Here is a 22891-nt window from a genome sequence, read left to right as displayed (position 1 = left end):
TTTGCCTGAACACTGCAGATACTTTATGGATGTGACACTGAGGGTTGATAATATTGTAATTGGATTTCTTCACAGCATGCCTTCAGCACATCAGTGCTGATTGATGTTACACTATAGATTCAAGTCAGAGTGGTGAGATTTTCACTGATATTTTCAGAAATATTAATGGAATGGGTGAAAATATGTGAAAACAATACAACGGCTTACAACAGAGCGTGTGCTGTTTGGATTTCATGCACCAGACCACAGGGTTGTGTGCCATTCAGAATTGAATCGAGAATGCCTTATCATTGCCAATTCAGTTCCTTAATCTCAACTGAGGATGCAGTACTGAAGATTAGAAAGTCAAATTAAAATAAATGGAAATTCAAAAGAATTCATGTAAATGTCATTTTTAACTAAAGCAAAGTTTGGCAAGACAAGCTTTGAATGTTGAAAGTTTTGAAAAGTTTTAAAAGCTTTGAGGACGGACGGACGGACGGACGGACGGACGGACGGACAGGTAGGTAGGTAGGTAGGTAGGTAGGTAGGTAGATAGATAGATAGATAGATAGATAGATAGATAGATAGATAGATAGATAGATAGATAGATAGATAGATAGATAGATAGATAGATAGATAGATAGATAGATAGATAGATAGATAGATTAGTTAGTGTGTGTGATCAAGATAGCCATACAACCCTATAGTTGTGAAGGGAATTAAGTTAACATTAAGAACATTTCACAGAACTTGCATTTTAAAGAATTACTTGAGGCTATTTCTGTGTCAAGGTAAGAGCATTAAAAGGCTATGGTTTGGAAACTATCTCTGCTATGACCAATTTAATTCTGCAGGTGAATTTAGCTCTTTCTAATTTGCAATCATTGAACAATACAAGTATTGAGTAGGAAGGTCCACTGCAAGGTCCAGATGTTTTTGAGTTGAAACCAGGCCAGTGCAATGAATCCATCTCCTCTTTCAAGCTGTCAAATACTAATTCTGTTGCTCTCATCCCCTTGGAGATTTTACGGCTTTGTTTATCAGACTTGTTTGTGCAATGCATTTGAAACACCATTTGTCACAACTGTAGGTTGGCTTGATGTAGCACTGCCTCATTACAGAGTTATTGTGACCTTATGTGACTGTGCATTATGGAGCCTTTAACATTCTTAATGCTTTCAAATGCTCATTACTGCTATTAACTAAACATTATTATTTCTCTAAATAACTGTCATCAAAGCAAAATGCATGAGTTATCTCAAACAAGTGAATTTTCCATGCCTGTTTCCAAGACTGACAACGCCCTGAGGGTGATGCATTCATTGTTTGTTCATCAAACAATCAAACTGCTTTTATACTCAAGCACATGATTTTTTAAACTCGGTGATACCTCTAATCATATTTTCTACAAGAGAGTGCAGTTAGGGGAGGGCTTGAGTTTTAATGGACTCTAATGTGTTTGTTTGACCCTAGGGAAAACCATTGTGATGTACAGTACATGCAGGTGATTCAGTCCTATTTGCAGGTAAGTTCTGTATTAAGTGAGTTTCTGCTATAAGCAAAGTTAATTATTAGCTACAACAATTGTGTGTTACGATTATTAGGAATTGCATAATGTTTTTGCATGGTAAAAATAATTCTTAATTCAAGTAAATAATACTGACAAAAAAACAATCAAAGATTTACTCGACTGTATTTATGTTCAAACTTTAAAACACAATTGTGACTTACAATATATTTTTTTCCCATAAAAATGATTTTGTTTGCCCCATTTCCAGCATGCACTTGGCATGAATATTAATATGATTGAATTGTTTGACCTTTTGCTGGTTTTATTTACAATGAAGTGTTGTGGATTTTGTCAAATTTAGCAATGTTTCTTGTGATGTCTGGATGAGTTTTTTCCTCTATTAATATGGCCATTTGATTATTACTCTTTTTGTGGTTGAAGTAAAAATAGTTGAGGTCTCCATGTAAGGGATTTTTATTCATTTATTTATATGATCGTATTAGTGTTGGTTGGATGTTGTAGGCTAAGTAGTGTAAGACAAGCACTTTGCTCTTCACATTACTTTTCTCATTGATGAAGCGCATACTATTGAACATTTTGCATCTACTGTAATTTTGTTAAAAAGTAGGCTACATATAGCCTACTTTTATGCACTTCTTAACATAACCAAACCAATCTGCTACTAAAACACGCTCGTGATAAAGTCACATTGGCCTGCAGGAGATATATAGGGTAGACTGGGTACAGTTGAGACACTTTTTGCGTTTTGATTTTTCACACAAAAATAGATACTGAAAAGAAGTGAATTTCCACATGACATGCCACATGACATTTCATTAGTTTATAGACTAAGATATTATCAATCAATAATACCCACAAGTAGTTTATTTTTTCCACAATTAGCTCATAAAAATAAGGTGCTTTTTGTCTCAACCTTGTCTCAACTGTACCCATATGTGGTACAGTTGAGACAGTGCATGGTACAGTTGAGACACCCATTTCTAATGATGTAAAGGTAAATAACCATTCATTGTAAATATAAAAAATAAAGACAAATAAAGAAAATAACAATTGGGCAACATTTTTGTTTATTCAACCATTTATATTCATTCATTTTATTTAAATTAGCACTGGTTAAAATTTATAAAGCAGGAACAAGATTTGAAACAATATTTATTAATAATACACAGTTTAAATATCACAAATATCAAATTTTATTTTCATTTGCGTCCTATGCTGGCTAATTACGGCGTTTAACCTGTTATCATAACACTGCACAACTAAACAGTGCGTTTCCTAATAGAACACTATTGGGGGTACAGTTGGTACACGTGTGTCTCAACTATACCCCGCTGGCCACCTCGCACATTTCTCTAGATTTTGCAATTACCTTGCATGACACAATACCATGAAATATGCCAGTTTTTAGGGCACAGAATAACGTTTGTGGTGATACCAGTTACGTTACCAGTCATATAAGGATAATAAGCTATTCATTGTGGAGAGTGCATGGTGAAGTGAACGTCCTACTTTAGAAAAAAAACTTTTCCCGATATCTTCGGATCGGAGACGCGTCCATTGTTAAAATTTCCCACGATCAAAGAGGACACTAATACGCATGTGCACAGCAAAAATCGCAACTTGTGCTTGCTGTGAACGCAAGTTATTTAAGGTGTCTCAACTGTACACAGTCAGTGCTGGCCGTAGGGGAGAGTGGGACACAAACTAACGCTTTTTGACTTTCTCAATTTGTGTAAATCTACTTAGAGTTCAGAGTATTTATTTTTTCCCACATTAATTTCCCACAAGTCTAGAACAATTATGTGGTTTTGTTTTATTAATAGAGTGCATACTTTTTTCTTGATAGGCCTACCCCAAGTGTCTTCTGGTGGTCAGATCAGCATTAAATAACTATCTCAACTGTTAAATATTGGAGATTTGTCTAATTTAAAATTAACACCAAAAATAGACATGAAAAATTAACATAAGTAAGAAATTTACTTTTGCTATGGTTAAATAAATGTTCAGTGATATCTTCCAAAGATTTCTGAATTTTGGCGCAATTTTTTCTCTATATAGTGTTGATAATGGCAACTAGTAAACAGGCTACACTAAGTTTCATCATGCTGGCATGTGTGGGAGTATCAAAACAAGGGTGTTATTACAACTAGCCCCGCACGTTAGGTTGTGCCCCGGTCTCCCCTATCCTTCTCGAATTGTTGGCTACACTAACACACTGTTTGACCCTTTTCACATTTCCGGGTTTCTTAGAAGTCGTCATGTAAACTTCGGTGAAGACTACATTAAATATAGTTATTTTTGTGTTCCTCTTTGCTCAAATCGCAAAGGGAAATCTCCACCGTATCACAACTTTCAAAAAGAGTAAAAAAGTAGAGAGATTGATGATGGCAGCCAGAAGAGAGAAAGATGTAAGTTTTACCATCACTCCCATAGACGCTGTATTCGAAAACACACTCACAGCAGTGTTAACTAGTTTGTGTGTGTGTGTGTGTGAGACCGTTAAAACGCGTCATCACATGCAAGCGAGACGAACTTCAAATGTTTGTTAGAGTCAATTCCCTTAAAATCACCACTGAAACAAGTGTCCAGGTAGGCCTATTTAAAATACATAGAAATGTTTAGTCACATTTTACATTATAATATTATTTTATAGAGCTATTTGTTTTATAGCCTAATGTAGCCTAGGCTAGTAGCCTACGAACCTGCCAAATGTAGACTATATTTAGCCAGGAACAGTAACGTCAAATGAACTGATATGGATCGATAAAGCAAACGATAAACGTAAGATAACAGCTTCATAATATCAGGTTATCTTTTGGTTTAGTGGCATCCCATCTCAAATGGCCAGCCAGTATTTCAATGGGACGGTCAGTGTTGGATAACGCAACGCACGTCACATTTCTCCTCAACCTCCTGCGAGCTGCTCACTTTCAGTTTGCGCTTTGCAACTTCGCGGTTGTCTCTGCTTTTCCGCTGGTGTGATGTGAGGATAATGTTCCTTTAATGTATCTATTTCTCGAAGTTTGTCCGGATCTTCATTTTGGTTAGGGAAACGAGCTGCGCGTGCTGTTTGGAGATGCAGAAAACATCTCTGTCACTCTCAGTATGAGTGATTGATCTACGGAAACACTATCATGTGAGTGTCATCATTTAGATTTTTCTTGTGTTATGCAAGTCTTATGATAAATGGTTATGTTATATCTATAATCTATTAAATCTGTTTTCTTTAGTAATTACTTAAAATAAGTGTTCCAATACCTAACTGTTGAACAACTTTACAACACAATTGTACTTTTGCCTTATTGCCACGTCTTAATATGCCTCCAGATCTAAAATGATGTAATTTAGGCGTGTGCTATATGGACATCAGGCTGATATTGCATAGACATAATAAAAGTTATTGGGGTGATTCTATGAGGTGCCTTTTCCATTTTGTAAACATTTTAAAATATGATGGGGAAATAGAAACGTAGTAACGGCTGATGGCACGTAGTAACACAGTGTTGACAGTTTTACAGTTCATTTAGGCTAATCATTAAAAGCCTTGTGAGGTGAGCTTACTACAGGGTATCTATTAAAAAGATAATTAAATGATGATATTTCTACATATCTCAAGGTTTTGGTAAGCAATTGCTTACTGTACAAAATCATCATTACAGTGAAGACTATTTAAGATTGACATACGTGCTAAAACAGAATAGAGGCTTTGGAAACTCAAGGGTGCAACAGGCCACAATGGCATCTTCATTTAATGGATTTTTATTTAAAGTACCCAAAATAACACACAGTAAAAGTAGGCGTCAGCTTTTCATTGTTAAAGTCATGAGAGACACAAAAGACACCTTTTTCGCAGAATGACTCATTTACAGTATGTTGGCTACTTAGACCAGAGACCACACTATAGGAAACTGCATTTCAAATGTTTTCCATGAGCCATAAATTTAACCTTTTCAATAAGGGGTCATTTTTAATGACAACAGTCATGCTGTAGTTATAATAGCTTATGTATTAATACATTTAGTTTGATGCTCGAGTGTTCTTTCCACTGAATTCCTCTGTTAAACATGTGGGTTACACTGTGTGCAATGGCATGCTCCATTTCTCACGATTTAACAAGCAATTTAACAAGCTATAAAATGCCTTTGGCAGTGTTTACAGCAAGTCAGTTGTATTGTGTACAATGCAATATATTTTCATTCACATTTGTGATAGGAAAGGATCAGTTAAATAGTCATTGCATTTCCCTTTTTGGCAGCAAATGGTCAAAATATATGAAAACGCCACCACAGCAGTTGAGTTTCATATCTCATTTCAGCTCAGTAGCTGTAGATGTAATACAATATGAATTCAATACAGTGGCTCTGCATTGAGATGTGTGTATTCTCTTCTCCTCCTTGCTGTAATTTGTGTCTGACTTTGTTTTGCGCAGCATCTTGTTCTCTCCAGCGTGTGGCTGGTCTTTTAGAGGCAAAGGGCATGTGGCACGTGAAACGGTTTTCTGGAATGTTTTGGCCAATATGGTGTCTCCCTCTCGGTTTTGTTAGGAAACAAACGCAACATTTAATCAGTCCTTTTAAGCAAACAGTAATTGCCCTCTTGGGGATGCGAGATAAGAACTAACATTAAAAGCATGACTAGAAGAGAAGAGTAATCTTCCCGTGAACCAATGAGATGTCTGCTCCAGTGCCACCCGCCTGAGCTAATAAGAGTGTTTGTGAGGGTAATGTCTGGTTTGAGCACCAGATTGTGTGAGGAAAGCAATAACCCAGTGGCATGGTGGCCCCACAAGTGGCTGTTTTCAAACTTACTAATGAACTCATAACATTTAAGCGTATAATTAAATATGTGGAGTAATTTGTAGTTTGAAACATCTACAGTAGTGGCAGATTTTATTGTGCCAACAGTTCACAGCGAAGGTTGAGATTAATGACTGCTTCAACAATACGCATGTAAAAGGCTTTATGTGGACAGTCTTTTTTCCCTCACCTACCATAAATGCAATGCAGTTTCATGGAAAAAGCTGACTCTGATGTAAAGAGCGCAGTGTGCTAAGCGTATCAGTGAGTTCTATTGAGCGCTTTGATCTGTTTAGCAACCTGACTGACTTCAGCAGAAGCATGCCACATGTCAAGTTATATCATATTACAGCATCAGACATTATGCTTATCTTGCATGCCCATCTCACTTCTCAGAACCGGAGGCTCGATCAGGATCATGATTAACACGGCTGAATTTTTGAATGGCTGGATCAGTAGAATCCTGTGCAAACATTCCCACCATGTCAAATGGGTTATGTAAAAAGTGAAAACGCTAACAGTCCACCGGGTCTCCGATGAAGCACATTGTTTTTGTCTCTCTCCACATTAGACGGTGTAACTCAACACGTTCTGTATTGGCTGTAATCTTCAGCCCCTTGTGGTCCTCTGGACAAAAGTAGAAGCTTTTAGTGAAGCTATTGGTGTACTCACTTCTGGCAGTATTGACGTGTGAGAATAAAATACGGAGGTTAGGTCACCGTCGACAGTTTAGATGGCTCAGAACAAAAGGGTTTATACCTTTCCTTTGGCACTTACAACTACAGCTTTTATCAGGCTTTCGTCGATAGTAGAATTTTTTTTTTTGGAAAAATACAGCAGGTGATTGATAAGATAAGCTTCTAAAACTATATGTGTAATTCACAATTTTGAAATAAGGATGCTGTTGTCTGCATGTTTTTTCAGGTTCAGAAGTTGTGTAGTCCTATTTTCCTCGATCATGCACGTTCCAGTTAATTATTGTCAAGTTCATGTTCATTATCAGGATTGTTATCAACAAGGACTTTTGAAGGACCTATTAAGCTTTTATTATTAGACTTTTATTAGAAGGTAATGAATGAAGTGTGTCTTTACGTTTAGGGAGGACTCAACCTACAAGCTGTCTATTAATTATATAATACAGCATTCATAAAAAAAAAAAAAAAAAAAAAAAGAAGGCATCTATGGTTCTATGAAGAACTTTTAACATCCATTTTTAACCTTTCCATTGCACAAAAGGTTCTTTATAGTGGAAAAAGGTTATTTACATTATTAAAATGTTCTTCACACTAAAGGCAAAGTCACATTAGCAAAATTTCTTGACCAAAAAAGATCCATTGTCAACAGTGTAGCGATGCATGAAGCACACGGTCACAGGGTCATTTTCATACCAAGAAGCTTTCGGTTGGTCAACACCACAAATTTGCATGACCAACTTGAACGCAAACAAAACTTGCCATCATGTGAAAATAAATCATGGGGTTTCCTATTAAAATGACTGGATTTTGGCCCCAAAATTTTGTCAAGCAACGGTAAATGTGACCACGCCTCATTTTTAAGAGCTGTACACTGAAAAGTTCTTTGAGGAATCCAAAATGGTTCTTCTATCTTCTCTTTATTTTTTAGAGTGTAGGAAAGGAGAAAGTACGCACAAGCAATCACAAACATTACCAGAAATGTGCAAATTACCTTTTAGCTTGAGGACATAATGACAGTAAACATTAGATCAGTCATTTGAATACACTTTTGTGAGTCTTGAAGCAGATTTTTCTTGAAGTTCTCCTCTCTTTTTCGTGGTGATTTTCAACTCTTTACCCTATCCTGACCCTACTAAACTATTTGGCCACTTCACTGTCACATTAACTAATCCGTCTCTGCTTTGAAGTTTTTCTCAGCATGACACTGCATCTAGTTTCCTTTTAAACATCGCTTTGGTTTTTTTGCTAAGCAGGTGCCAGCAATTTCCTCGTCTTTGCTACATTGCTGCCAAGTTACAGCCTGTCAACACAATCGGAGATTAAACAGAACAATAGCAGAAGTGGACCAGATGCACCAGATGAGATGTGGAGGTGTTTCCTCTGAGCTTTATCAAAAAAACAGCATGAAGCCAGCCGAGTGAGCATGAAGCGAATTTAGTGTTGAACTCTCTCTCGCTCTGTTTCTCCGTTCTTCATGTTTTCTGTCTTCAGAAAACATATCGTCATGTTGATACCTCTTCTAATTGCGATTCGGGGTAAAGGTGATTAGCATTTGTGACCGTGCCTAAAGCAGCCGACCAGTTTAAGCCAAATTAAACCTCACCAATAAAACTCTTGACTGGGGACTTGAGTGGAAAATGTGGCACTTTTATTGAAGTCATTAATTCGCCTTGCAGGATGCCTGCCCTGGTCTCTCTAGAGACACACGGCCGCCTCTCCAATGGAGCATAAAACACAGTTAGGAAAGGATTAAATACCTACCCTGAATCAATACCAAGGGAGACAGGCAGTTCTTACTCAGCTCACCTGCCATGGTCATTATGCTATGTGGTCGCTGTGTACTGATATAATGGACCGTTCCTTGTAAAGCACATTGCCCCTCTCTTTTATACAAGAACAAATAAAAAAAGGACCAATGATCAGTGGTTACAAAGGAAGATTTTGTTAAGTATCGCTTAATTTAACAGTTGAAGTGAGTAGTGATCCGATTTGGCAAAATCAGAATTTAATCTATTAATTAGTTAAATTAATATGAATAAAAAACCTGACATTTTCACAGAAGTTGTTTAAATGAGAGGTTAATTTGTGTGTAATTCAAAGGTTAAGAAGTTTCATTTTGTGTAGGCCTATCTCTGAATGTTTGCATATTTGCTTATGTGTGTGTGTGTGCATATGTGCACTTCTGTATAGAAACAGACATAAAGGAAGTCAGTTGAGTTTTTTTTCTTTGCTTATGTAATGTATAACTTACACAGTGAGTTATAGGGGTTTTAAATGAGTAAATGGGATTGTTCCTCCACAAAAAGAGATCCAGATTTATTTATATGCACTACTGTTGAAAAGTTTTGAGTCAGAATGTTTTTTAAAGACACATAAGGAAATTAAAAGGGCCATTCAATATAATAAAGAAGCCCATATGAATGATGTGTTATTTTTTTTTTGAGTGAAGACAGAAATTGTTATTTATGGAAATCCTCCCCATATACAGCAGCACAAAAATCTCACTCTCGTTTGCACATTTTAAAAATTGCTGCAGTGATGAGACACATGATAACTATTATGTTTGAAAACATGCATGCAGTAGTGACATTTGAGAGCTATGGAGAAAAGGAAGTTGAATTTTGGTCTGTTCCTCGCATAAAGGATATAAATCATAATGGCTTCAGAAGACATAAATAGCACATGAGTACTATAAACCAATTTTTTGCTGTCCTTTTTGGAGCTTTACAGTTCCTGGTCATTGTGTGCTTTCCACTTATGTTTCATTGTTGGAGGCAAACCATATCCTTCAATAACTGTTACAGTAACGCGACTACAATGGATATATAGCGAGCCGGCATTCCAGAGGGTTTAAAAGTTGAAATGTGAAGCACACATTTTGTTAAAGCACTTGAATTAATCATTTAGTAAAGCCCTGGTTATTTATTTATTTTTACTGTAAAGTTGTCTAAATCATCTTTTTTCACGTGGGACTACTTTTCTAGGTACATGAACTTCTAGTTTATTATTACAAACATAATGTGGGTGGAGTGTGTTGCGTGTAAATGTTCCCTTTCTGGAGTTGAAAACATTTGATGTAACTACAGTATTGCATGCATTAGTTAATGTGACAGTGAAGTGGCCAAATAGTTTAGTAGGGTCAGGATAGGTTAAAGAGTTGAAAATCACCATGAAAAAGAGAGGAGAACTTCAAGAAAAATCTGCTTCAAGACTCACAACATTGTCACAAAAGTGTATTCAAATGAAGCCTGATATAATGTTTACTGTCATTATGTCCTCAAGCAAAAAGGTCATTTGTACATTTCTGGTAAGGTTTGTGATTGCTTGTGTGTACTTTCTCCTTTCCTACACTCTAAAAAATAAAGAGAAGATATAAGAACCATTTTGGATTCCCAAAAAGATTCTTTCCTTTTCCTTTAATCCTCCCTTGTCTGGCTTATGCTACTCTGAGCAATGCCAGAACTTTGTATTTTGAGCACTTCTTGCGTTGTTTTTGCCTCTTCACGTTGACTCGCTTAATTCAGTCCTTATTTGTAAGTCGCTATGGATAAAGGCGTCTCCTAAATGACTAAATGTAAATGTAAACACAGGCAAGGTCAATAAGTGATTCTATCACTCTCATGCCATCATGTATAATATTGAAGCATTGTGTTTATATTAATAATAGGCATTTTAGTGTTTGCGGCCTGGCCTTGTGCTCACTGAACTATTAATGTGCTCACTGAGCTATTTAAGTTGATCGGCTTGATTTTTCAGTTTGATCAGCCTTGTTGTGCATCTGTGATTGAATTGGAAAGCGTTTTCAAACTGTCAGATGGCAGCATGGTGCGTTGAATGATCTGGTTATGCCCTCAGGTAGACACCATGAGTTTGTGTCCTGCCTAGCTACCTGCTTATTCATCATGCTGAGCAGTCTGAGACCCAATTGAATTAGTTCTCTTTCAGTTGCCCAATGTTCTCGTGTTAAAAGCCTCTGCTGTTTAAACAGCCAGGTGGGTCCTGGCAGTAAAAAAGTTTAGTTGGGCTTCTTGCACCACTATCATCATACTGAAGTCATCATGTCACACTTAAAGGAGCCAGGTCAAAGAAAATGACCATATTATTCATCACTGGTAATGACACCTTCATCAGCTCTTTTGTACTATTGGCTAATGCAGACCGCAAGACCAGAATGCTGTAAGTCTGTAATTACATTTATCTTTGAATGTTTCCGTTTTTTCCACTAAAACATCACTCTAGGACAGGAAAGACTGCTGGAGGGAAAATATGCCTGGATAACATCAGGAATATATTCAACTGTTCTGTTCTAGACTAACCGCTAAATATAATTCTGACACATTGACCCGTTTTGCTATAGTTGATTTTCTTTTATTCGAGTTTGTGTGTGTGTGTGTGTTATTAAATTAGTTTAAAGTGTACTGGCAGAGCATAGACAGTCCCTGTTCCTTTTTTTCCGGTTTCATAACATGTACACGACCGTTATGGCCTTTGTAGTTGCATGCTTAATATCTGAGGAAATACATAGCAGGTGCTAAACCAGATCTGAATGGTGTTACATAAGTTCAGAATGCATGGCTTCATTTTGAAAGCTTAAGTAGGAAAATATAAGTTGACAGAAAACTTACTCTGTGCTTTGTGTATGATGTCTATCACAAATTACAAAAAATATATTATATATTTAATATAAGTTGCTTTGTGACAAATGTCAAAAAAATGTAATTACATGCCTTTATTATAGCATCTTTAAATAGAGGGGAAACTATTATGCATACTTTAACAATTATCATAATAATTGTCTGAAATAAATTATTAGATAAATAAAAGCAACATTTCACTAAAAGATTTTAATTCGTTACAAAGGTGTGTGATATGAATGTATAAGGATAAGTGATCCTTTTAATCATCTTTATCCCTTCACTAGTTCTTTTTTTTTTTTTTTTTTTTTTGATGTGACAAATTAATGTTTAGTAAATATATTCTATGTAGGTCACAAAATCTGATTGCATAGTAATTATAGAAAATAATAGTTATAAAAGTGCTGTTTTAAATTGACTATAGTATGTAAATTATGATAAATCACAAAGAGTGTAGATATTTCAATGACATAAGATTTACTACATTTTTAAAAGTTACATAGTTTTTTTTATCCCCATGAGGAAAACAGCTTATAAATCATCACACTATGGGCCCTATCTTGCACCCAGCGCAATTGACTTTGTACACCGACGCATGTATCATTCCTATTTTGCAACCGTGCAAAGCACGCTTTTCCCTCCACAGAAGCACGTCGCTAAACTAGGGAATGAACTTGCGCTACCCGGGCGGTTCAGCGCAAAAAAGGAGGCGTGTTCCGGCGCAAACGTTCCTTCATGCTATTTTGCAGGTTTAGAAAACAATTGCGCCACTAACCAGGAAAAAATAGTTTAAAGTCAGTGGCGGGTTGCGCATGTTATTCATATGCTATTTTAAGGGCGCATGCTTGGCCATAATCAATGTAGCGTGTGCACAACGCGCATACACTTTGATTCTCTCATCTACACAGAAGCAGCAGTTTTCATTTTTGCAAATCATATATTATTACGATAGATAGATATATAGATAGATAGATAGATAGATAGATAGATAGATAGATAGATAGACAATTTGTTATAAAAGCATACATCTAGCTTACACATTTACCCAAATTATCATACGCCTTTTTAACCGAAGTTAATTTGGGTGGGTTTCTCCATCCCCAACGTCCCTGACGAGAGCGTTGCTCTCCTCGGCTGTGAACCGCTCCTGGCGCGCGCCTGGCAAATCCGCCGTTATAATAGGAATCCGCTTTAGAACAAAGCGCATAAAGGGAATGTGAGATGTCGCTCTGATTGGTTTATTTCACGATACGCCCAAACCACACCTATGAATAATGAAGCTACTTCAGACCAACCCATTTTAGATTTGCGCCTGGCGCAAGAGTCATTTATCCCGCTGGGAAAATAGCAACAGCGCCAAGACCCGCCCACAAAGTTACTTGCGCTTTGCGCTTTGACACTTGCGTTTCAGATCGTTAAAATAGGGCCCTAAGTGATGTTTTTTGAAAATGTAAATGCAGAAAGTTTTCTGTGATGGGTATGTTTAGGGGTAAGGTTAGTGTAAGGGGATAGAATATACTGTTTGTACAATATAAAAATCATTATGTCTATGGAAAGTCCATATAAAACATGAAAACACAACATGAGTGTGTGTGTGTGTGTGTGTGTGTGTTACCAAGAAGAGATTTGTATTTCTTTGAAATGTATCCGTGTTACAAAGGATGAAGAAATTGGTTGAATACCAGCAGGGAAAGGTGTCAGATCTCACCAGTCAACAATCTAGAAAAAGCAGTTAACCACAGGACTTGACCTCGCCTTTTGCTGTATTCTCCAGGGCTAGGCATGAACCTGATATGACAGCAGTGAATCCATTAGTCTTAAAGGACAGGACAAATGTGCTTCTTTTCTGAATTGTATACATATTTATTATATATAGTTGACCAAAATGGGTTTTTGTAATGGTTGACGCCAATACCAATATCTATAGAGATGTAAATATATTGATGTATGTCATACTGTCTAATGACAGCAAATAAGATGTACACATATTGGACAAATGAGCACTTATTTTTACTCAAAATTCACTAAAAAGGTGAAAGCAGGAATGATTTATTTTCCACTGAAAATGCAATATATCGGTCTATCGTACGCTCGTAGTTCTCACCTGCATTTCTTCATTTGCATTTTTCATGTGTGTTTTCCCCTCATAATGTGGCGTGTAATAACTGTGGTGAAACAACCTGTTAGGCTTGTGATTGTAAGCTTTGAGTGAAAACTGGAGAGGACTTTTAAGGTTAAATAAGATGATTTTTCTTGAAAAAAATAAGGTTTCCGAGCTCTGCTCTTGACTGAGCTCTTGCTGCTGAATCACTCAGCCTGTTGTAGAACTTTTCACTCTCATGGAATACAGGTCATTTTCTGGTGTTTCTTTGTACCACAGCTGCACAAACCTTATAACAGGTATTGTTGGAAATGATGAGAAATATATATTTAGATTTGTGTCGTTGTGCATCTATAAACTTGGGTTGGGTACATCTGTTGTCACCTTTGATATGGGCTTCATATAAGGATTTATCTAGCTTTAGATCTAGTTGTCCTTTTGTCCTTCCCGTGGACATTTTAATAAACCTTATTTGACCCCGGTGTCTGTTGTACGTCCAGGAGTTTTGCCAGGCCTGGCTGTTGTATCCGTGATCTGATCTCCCACTAATGAGTGAATAATCAGTCGTTTCTATTTTAGATTCAGCCTTTTTTCTGGATGCCTCTCTCTCGCCCTGTCTTTCTCTTCCTCTCTCTCCCCGTCTTTCTCCAGCTCTTTCATTAAGAAATAGCGGAAAGACCCGTCTCTCAGCACCTCCTGATTGGAAAGCTGCCGGCTCTCCTCTTTAAATACTAACTGTATTTGTTATTGTGAGGGTGCTGTGATAACATTGGGGTCTTTCCCATCAGACCAGGAAGGGGGAGATTTGAGGCAAGAAGGGTCTTGTTAAGGCCATTGTGTTTACACTCATTATTTTGTATGACCCCACAGGGCGAACCACGGGGACGACTGTCACAGAACATAAAGCTGTTAATAGCTCTGACAAGATCCATCTGGCAGTGTCCAAAACTAGTTTGTCACTCTTAGTTATGCTTGCGCACCGAAAAATGCAAGTCGTTACATCATTATATATGCAACGGTTTGTTTCAGAACGTATTTCCGCATGCTTCTTTACAGAAACCTTCAATTTGTTCTTCAAACTGGACAATAACAACATTTGTCATTTCATGACAGAGCCAGTGCCTTGGGAGACCAGGTCATTCAGGGGTCAAGTGTCCAAAGCCTTCCTTTTCCTATTAATTTTCCCTGCACGTACCAGTCTGTCACACACACAAAAAAAGTGTGTTTCACACAACAAATCGAAAACTGTATCCACAGGAGCGGATAACAAAATTGACATTTTAGCCGGTGGGAATAAGGCTGATTTGATTAAGATAATTACCGTATTTAGAAACACTTAAAACTGAACCTATAAAACAGGCTTTCTCGGAACGTGATCACATTTTGCAAGAATTAATTAGCATTTTTTATGTATGGAGGAAAACCATGTTATTCTGCCTAGCTTTCGTAATAGATTATGTTTTTGAAATAGCAATAGCTGGTGACTGCCCACACTTAATGTTTCTTATGCAACATGCTTTACCCTTGGGCAGTGTGTCCTAATAGATCAGAAACTTTTGTCATTAAATAAGTTCTGTATGTTCTGTACCTTCGACATTACTGCTTAATCTTTGCCTGGGATGGCAGCTTTTGTATTTGTCAGTAATTTACATATGAACTATTCCAGTCTATCTATCTATCTTCCACATAAAAAATAAATACAATCATTTTTAGAATGACATGAGGGTGAGTTAATGATGACAGAAGTTTAATTTTCTGGGTGAACTGTCCCTCTATTTCTGGTGAAAATATGATGCAAGTGTGTAGTCACTGATGCTGACAGTTGGCAAAAATATTGTACACTCAGTGTGCCATAGTTGTACAAATCACATGTTGGACACATGTCCCAAGGTTTGAGTTTGAATTAAGGCAACTGCTATTTACACTAAGTGAAAATAGCAATATATTCTTTGCACTAAGTGTAAACAGTATGCAATAATAACAACATATATATAATGTTTACAACATAAGTATAAATGTTTATATTTAATAAAATCATAAAATGTATGCCGTCTTATTGGGACAATAAAGCCCTCCCTACTTTATTGCATTTACTGCAAATAGACCCTCTGTTGAATCAAACACCTCCTTTCACTGATCATTTGCTTAAAAAAGAAAAAAAAACTATTTTTAAGAGTTTCAGCCCCTATCTTCTGCATTAATCATGCCTTATATTGTTATACTTGAATCCATACAGCTTCAATTTCTTTTAAAGAAGTGTCAAGTATCTGCTGGATTACACATCTATCAAACAGAATGGAGAATCTAATGTCTTCTGACATTTTTGTCTTTATCCCTCAACTCGCCCACGCTTACAGCCATAAACTAATGAGTAACTTAAGGAGAGCCAATAATTTGAGATCTTTAAAAAGTGAGTACAAGAAATTACCCATAAATTGTTAGTGAGCTTTAGCTGCGAGCCATGGCCATTGTTACAATGGAAACTTATTCGCTCTGGTGGTCTAACACACATAGTGCAACAGGTTTCAGGTTATGACATGATTAAAATGTTGTGTAAATTAGAGCAACCCTATAGAACACTTCTATTTTATTACCAGAGTTTCACACAAATGTTTGAGTCCTGCATTTCAGTTTTTTTTTTTTTTTTTTGCCACCACAAATCAAAAAGAAATATAAAAAACACTAATAGGAACGGTTGTAAAGGCTCATTTAAACAGCCTTGATTGGCCATTATGCAATGGTAGTAAACTGAAATGGAATGCTGTAATCAACACTTTTCCTGATTACATAATTGTGGTAGCTGTAACCACAGTCTAAATTGTATTCAGTGAATTGTGAAGCTCTAACTTTACTGTTATTTGTGTTATGCCGTTTTTTTCCAGCCATCATTCCAGTTCTATTGAGCGGTCTTCCTGTGAAATTTCAATTTTAGTGTTTTTTTTCAGTGACTCCATGACACTCCATGACACATTTTCTTGTCTCATTAGAGACTATAGAGACAATTCTTTTACTCTAGAGTGTCAATATTGAGACGAGCGTGATAGTATCACTGACCACTACCTTTGTGCAGGTGTCCCTGATTATTCATGGCCTCATTTTCAGGGTTATTGGGTCTGACGTCTCAGTGTTTTGTTCATAATCTCCACCTGCCTATAGAGGGAATTCAGGGAAAATAGAGAAACAGGTCTTTATTTTGTGCTTTATGTTGCTACATTGATCATGGACAAAGGCCAGAGATATTGGTTTACACTGTGTTAAAAGATCTTCTCCTTTTGTGTAATGCAAACTTTGATATTATAAAGAGTTGTAAATGCACACAAACTGCATATTTTAATCTGAGAGATCCTTTTTTTTTTTTTTTTTTGCATCGTACCAGCCAGTTCTGCCCCCCCCCAGTTCTGCTTTTTATCTCCCAGCCTGAATGAAAATGAAGTCGGGTTGACAACTTTCCAGTAGTTTACATTCCATCATCTTTAAATCTTTCTCACCCTGTAGTGCTTTCTGTTTTTCTCTATTAAAGGATACATTGTTATCTGCCACTGTGAGATATTGATATTGAAGCAGAATGACAGATTGGATTAGGTCAGGGATTTTTAAACCCCTGTTGGCGTATCGGTCACCGTTTCTGGCCCCAGGCAGGGCAGCGGCCCTCTGCTGTTATCTCATATTTCCTACTGATTGAAAAGCATCAGGCTCATAAGCAATATCTTAAAACTGGTGACACACTAGGAAAGCTCTCTGGTACCTGATCTGTTTGTTTTACTGTTTTTAACTGGACGCTGTGATGGTCGGTGACAGACATGATAAGTTGTTTTTACCACATTGAAAGAGAATTCAATCTCAAACCTTTTTAGAGCCTTTTTGTACTCAATTGTTTAATTAACATATCTGGAGCAACTGAAATAAAATCTTTTTCTGCTTTATATCACTGAAATGATGCAATGGTACCTGCCTAAAGGGTTAAGTATATTCAAATATTTAATATAGTATTATAATACTTTTAAAATCTTTTAATATTTTAATACTTATTATTTTAAAAGCACAGGAGCATTGTATTGTTAATTTGTGAAAAAATACATGCAAATATTTGTAACTTATTATTCATGAGCAGCATTACAAGTAAAGCAAGTTACGTAATCATATACATTTTTTAAATAACTTTAACGCATTACTTTTAAATTTACAACAAAATATCTGAGTTACTTTTTTAAATAAGTAATGCAAGTTACTTTATTTTCCCAATTACTGACTGACAGCTCTCCTGTCCTCATGTTGACAGAAATCAGGAGTAAGTGCAGAGGCGTTGTGTGATCTGTGATAACATGATGCTTATTGTAGTTATAAATAATGAGCATGTAGACTAAATATAAGCATGCATAATAAAAACAGTGAAATGCAAACTTTGAATACTACGCAAACCTGCAATAATTACACTGTAAATTACACAAATATACTTTATGTATTTAATCTCACTTTATTAAACAATGTCTTTGCTGCTGACCTTTGATGATCAGATTCAGCCATACAAATAAGATAAAATTACTTTACTTTTGTTTGAGCTATGCTCTCTGCTGTACAGGTGTGAATTTGCATTTCCTTCAGCCTAAAACCTATTCATTTCACTTTTGGTGTGAAAGGACCTTTACATTTGCCAAAATATAACTTTTTTTTTTTTTTTGTCATAAAAACAAAACCACGCAACCCCAGCCTAGGTGGGAAAAAAGTAACGCAAAGTAATGTAATGTATTACTTTCCATAATAAGTAACTAAATAATGCAATTAGTTCAAGTTGTGAGTTTTAAGTTCAAGTTGTCATCATGACTCAGTCTTAAAATGTATCCTTTCCAAGAAAAATTTAAAATCTTAGTTATTCTGAAATGGAAAACGTTCCAGTATTATAAGACGTTTCAGAACGAAAATTATTTTAGTTCAGAAAAAAACTGATCTGTTTTATGGTTTAGGAATGTTGTCTGTTATCCCTAGAGCCTGAATCACATTGAGTCATTTCTTCACATTGTTCTGCTATTTCCTTTGAGTCTGAACACTGACGTGCTTTGAAGTTATAAAATTAGTTACATTTACTTTAAGAGTAAAGACCTAAAATTTCACTAGAATAATTTTGTGGGAATATTCGGTTCTTTTACTTGTAATGTGTTTGTGAAATAATATCGTGCAGTCTTTTTTGTTATATGGATGCTAAGAGATGCACATGCATTGCTACCCAGTTAGTTTGCACACTAGCATCTCTCATTTATCTCTTATGCACTGCCAGTGAACCTATAAACAATCAGAAGCAAACAGCAAACTTGGTTTCACTCCAGACACTATAGCTGTGCCACATCACTGTGGTTTAACAACAACACCATTTACCTTGTACCATTTGTACCAGTTACTATTTAACTTTCCATGATGAGTGTACAGGAGCTTTACATGTGACAAATGATGGAAGTGAAAGTGAAGTATTTGTAAAAATATGAAAAAAAAAAAAAAATGATAATAAATGTAAAATTGTACATTTAAAAGATAAATGGTAAATTATTAATAACATATAGATTATTACTTTAAATTCATAAAATATGAATAATATGAAAAAATCCTTATTGTTGAGGCGCTTTTCTCAGAGATACTGTATAAATCTGAAAGGTTTTGTAAAAGAGGCTTGCATGTGAAAGGAGCATATTGGTCACCTGTCAAGTCATAATGTTCCGCATAATTTCCTCATGCTAGCAGGTACATATAATCTGCTTGATCTAAATACCTCCTTGGTACATACCAAGACCTACACAAATGCCTGTACAGAAAGTAACTTCCTCCTAGAGATTTTGTAGTAGCAGATACAAACCCTTAAAAACAAGATGGAGCTTTGTAATAAATGTTAATTTAGTTGAACTACAAACAAACAGATGCTAATGCGAGGATGGCCAAGGTTAGAGGTGGGAATAGGAAAACATACGCTCATTGTATCACAGAGCAAATCTAATCTAACAAATACACAACACTGCCCTGGAGAGAACATTTCTCAACAATAAAGATCGCAGAAAAATTTCAGCGACTCATAAATAATGAAGCGTGACTTCTAAACCTCACATAATTGCTCTTTTTCCTCTTTTGCAGATTGATGTTATTGGACAGGCCAAAGAAGATTAGTCATTGTGCGACCTTCAGAGATGGAGTTGACCATTTCATTCTGCTGAAAAAACCCTGACCCTACCAGAGACCTCTCCAAGGTGATCATTTCACAAGGATTAATGGCATGTTCTCTTGTGGTCATGTATTTGACCTCTGAGCCCTCCGAGAGGTTAAAACACTAGCCATGAAATGTGGTAGAGACATGTGACATGACAGGCCCACCATGCTAGACCAGAGTGGGCTACAGTGTTACTCTCCCTATACAATACATGAAAGCAAAATGGAAACCTTTTGACTTTTTAGTCTCATTTTTAAACATGGCTTGAGTTTGGACTGTAGAAACCTCAGCCAATTTCAATGATTATATAAGTCTCTGAGGAAGCAAAGAGACCATGTGTAACATCTCAACCTCGTGCAATGTTGCCTCGAACATAGACCAGTTCTTTCAGCCGGCGCTGTATATTATAGTCATCGTCCTTGGCTTACCCACCAACTGCATGGCCCTGTGGGCCGCGTATATGCAGGTCAGGCAGAAGAACGAGCTGGGGATCTACTTGATGAACCTCTCGGTGGCTGACCTCTTGTATATAGCCACTTTGCCACTTTGGATCGACTATTTCGTTCACCATGACAACTGGATCCACGGGCAAGAGTCCTGCAAGCTATTCGGTTTCATCTTCTACACCAACATCTATGTCAGCATCGCCTTCCTCTGCTGCATATCTGTGGATCGTTACTTGGCGGTGGCTCATCCCTTGAAATTCGCTAAAGTCCGCAGGGTCAAAACAGCCTTACTGGTCAGCGCGGTTGTATGGATAACCGAAGTAGTGGCTAACTCTGCGCCTCTCTTCCACGACGAACTTTTCAAGGACCGATTCAACCACACCTTCTGCTTCGAGAAGTATCCCATGCAGGACTGGGTGGCCGGGATGAACCTTTACCGCATTTTTCTCGGCTTCTTGGTGCCTTGGGGTGTGATGCTGGCAGCGTACAGAGGCATCCTGAGAGCCGTGCGTGGTAACGTCTCCACTGAGCGACAGGAGAAGGCCAAAATCAAGAGGCTGGCCCTCAGTTTGATCCTCATCGTCCTCCTCTGCTTCGCTCCCTACCACGTCCTCTTGTTGTGGCGCAGCGTGCTCTTCCTCAGCAACCCCTGCGACTGTGGCGCCGAGGAGAACTTGTTTGGTGCTTATCACGTGACTCTGGCACTCACCAGCCTCAATTGCGTGGCGGACCCAATCCTCTACTGCTTTGTCAACGAAGGCGCCCGTCATGACGTGGGCCGGGCCCTGGCCACCCTCTTGGGTCTCTTCCAGCGGGGCCAAAGCCCAGAGGCGCTTATGGGGGCATCCCTCACCGTAGAGACGCCCCTGGCCATGAAGAAGCCTGATTTCTACAGTGAAGTCAAAACGAATGCCTATAAAACTGACATTGAAGTACTCAAAGACGAGTGCTTTCAAATGACCATTCTCAGTGTTAAAAAGTGAAGTTAAATGTCAATTGTAAATGTCAATGTCAATAGCAAAATATTAAACCAAGTGCAATTTTGAAGCCCAAAGAATACTTCAGTTTTGACATGAACACATATCGTATGTGTACACTAGTCTACACATGTGCACTAGAAAGTTTCATCTTTGTCCAGTGTCTGTGCTATTTCTCTCCAGAAGTTATGACCGATAAAAATGTCTTTTAAAATTTTGTTTATTGCATGTATCTCTTAAACCCCTCACCAAGCTCTTGTCAATGTGGTCGTATATTGTTGTTGTCGTCTCCAGTAGTTTGTTGTTATGTCTCATCTTTTTTTTTCAACTGTGAAACAAAGGGGCAGTGTCGCTACCTTGTGGAAAAACTAAATACTGCAAAAAAATTAATGTTCAAGCTAAATTGCTAAACGTATAGCCTACGCATATACTATGCTGATGATTTATGGCACGCACACTGTACACATACCCTAGTGTACGTGTAAAAACCGAAGTATACTTTTGGCTTAACCAACAGGTTCTGTGGAGCATAAAAGAAGGTACTTTGTACAATGTCTCTGTGTTTGGTTTTTTGTTTTTGTCCATACAATGGAATTCAATGGGGTCCATGGTGTTGTTTTGGACCCCATTTACTTTCATTACAAACCATACAAAAACAAAATTTCATAGACAAAAACAATTGACGCATTTCTTAAACTACCTTTTTTTGTGTGTTTCACTAAAGAAAAGAAAAGTGAAACAACATGAGTGTGATTAAATGATGACAGAATTTTCATTTTTGGCCGAACTATCCCTTTAAGTGTAAATACTTTTTGGGGCCGCTGTACATGAAGGTGCGCTTTCTGAAGATAACCATACCAACACCTATGTGTACCTCAAGTTTCACCCAGAAACACTGTCTTATGATGAGGATTACTGATGTTAGCGAAGTGTTGATGTCAGAATCCCTTCTCCTCTTGAATGTTTTATATGTATACATGCCTGCCATTTGTGTCTGTACTTATAGATTTTGCAGGAAATATACTCTACTATCCCTATTTTGAAATGATTGGTCATTTTAAGCAAGTCCAATAATGCCACAGTCAACAAAAATAATGGCCAGGTGACATGTCTTAATATGCATCTTAATACGCTGTATAAAGTCTTAAGATTCTTTAACGAAACCCTGTCTGGAGGAGCAAGTTTCTCTTAGCCGTCTCCTGTTTGATATACTTTATGTACAGTGGCCCACAGATACCCAAAATGGAAACAGTTTCCAAACAATGGGCTTTGCTGTTGTTTACATTTTTTTCTTCATTAGGTCTCCAGGTGCCCTGTTTCAGCCTACCAAACTGTAAGTCCTGAATGTCAGCAGTGAGACAGTGCAGTGTACTGGATTTGCTGTTATGCCAAAATAAAACACATGTCAGTCATTTTTCTGTTGTGTATTGCTCAGCTATTTGCTTTAAATAGTTCTGTTAAATTCTTTCTTTGGCAACAGATGTTGTAAATGGAAATAAGAGTGATATGTAAATAAAAAAGTCAAAGTTATATAATATAACT

General features: G+C 37.1%; 1 protein-coding gene across 3 annotated transcripts; it reads left to right on the top strand.

The window, feature by feature from the left end:
* The first annotated feature begins 3744 nt into the window (after positions 1 to 3744).
* Positions 3745 to 22763, top strand: gpr4 (G protein-coupled receptor 4). Of its 3 annotated transcripts, none has more exons than XM_084126638.1 (2): positions 3745 to 3921; positions 19854 to 22763. In XM_084126638.1, exon 2 carries the CDS (start codon positions 20261 to 20263, stop codon positions 21353 to 21355), a length of 1095 nt encoding a protein of 364 aa, XP_083982764.1. In that variant the 5' UTR covers positions 3745 to 3921; positions 19854 to 20260; the 3' UTR covers positions 21356 to 22763. The 3 variants fall into 3 exon arrangements, with proteins under 3 accessions (XP_083982764.1, XP_083982763.1, XP_083982762.1); XM_084126637.1 differs by lacking the exon at positions 3745 to 3921 and adding an exon at positions 3990 to 4102; XM_084126636.1 differs by lacking the exon at positions 3745 to 3921 and adding an exon at positions 4440 to 4649.
* Positions 22764 to 22891: the final 128 nt, after the last annotated feature.

Source organism: Abramis brama (genome assembly GCF_963993115.1).
Source record: "Abramis brama genome assembly, chromosome: 10".
Taxonomy (NCBI): domain Eukaryota; kingdom Metazoa; phylum Chordata; class Actinopteri; order Cypriniformes; family Leuciscidae; genus Abramis; species Abramis brama.
Note: the sequence above shows the minus strand (reverse complement) of the source record. Positions and strands in the feature narration are given on the sequence as shown.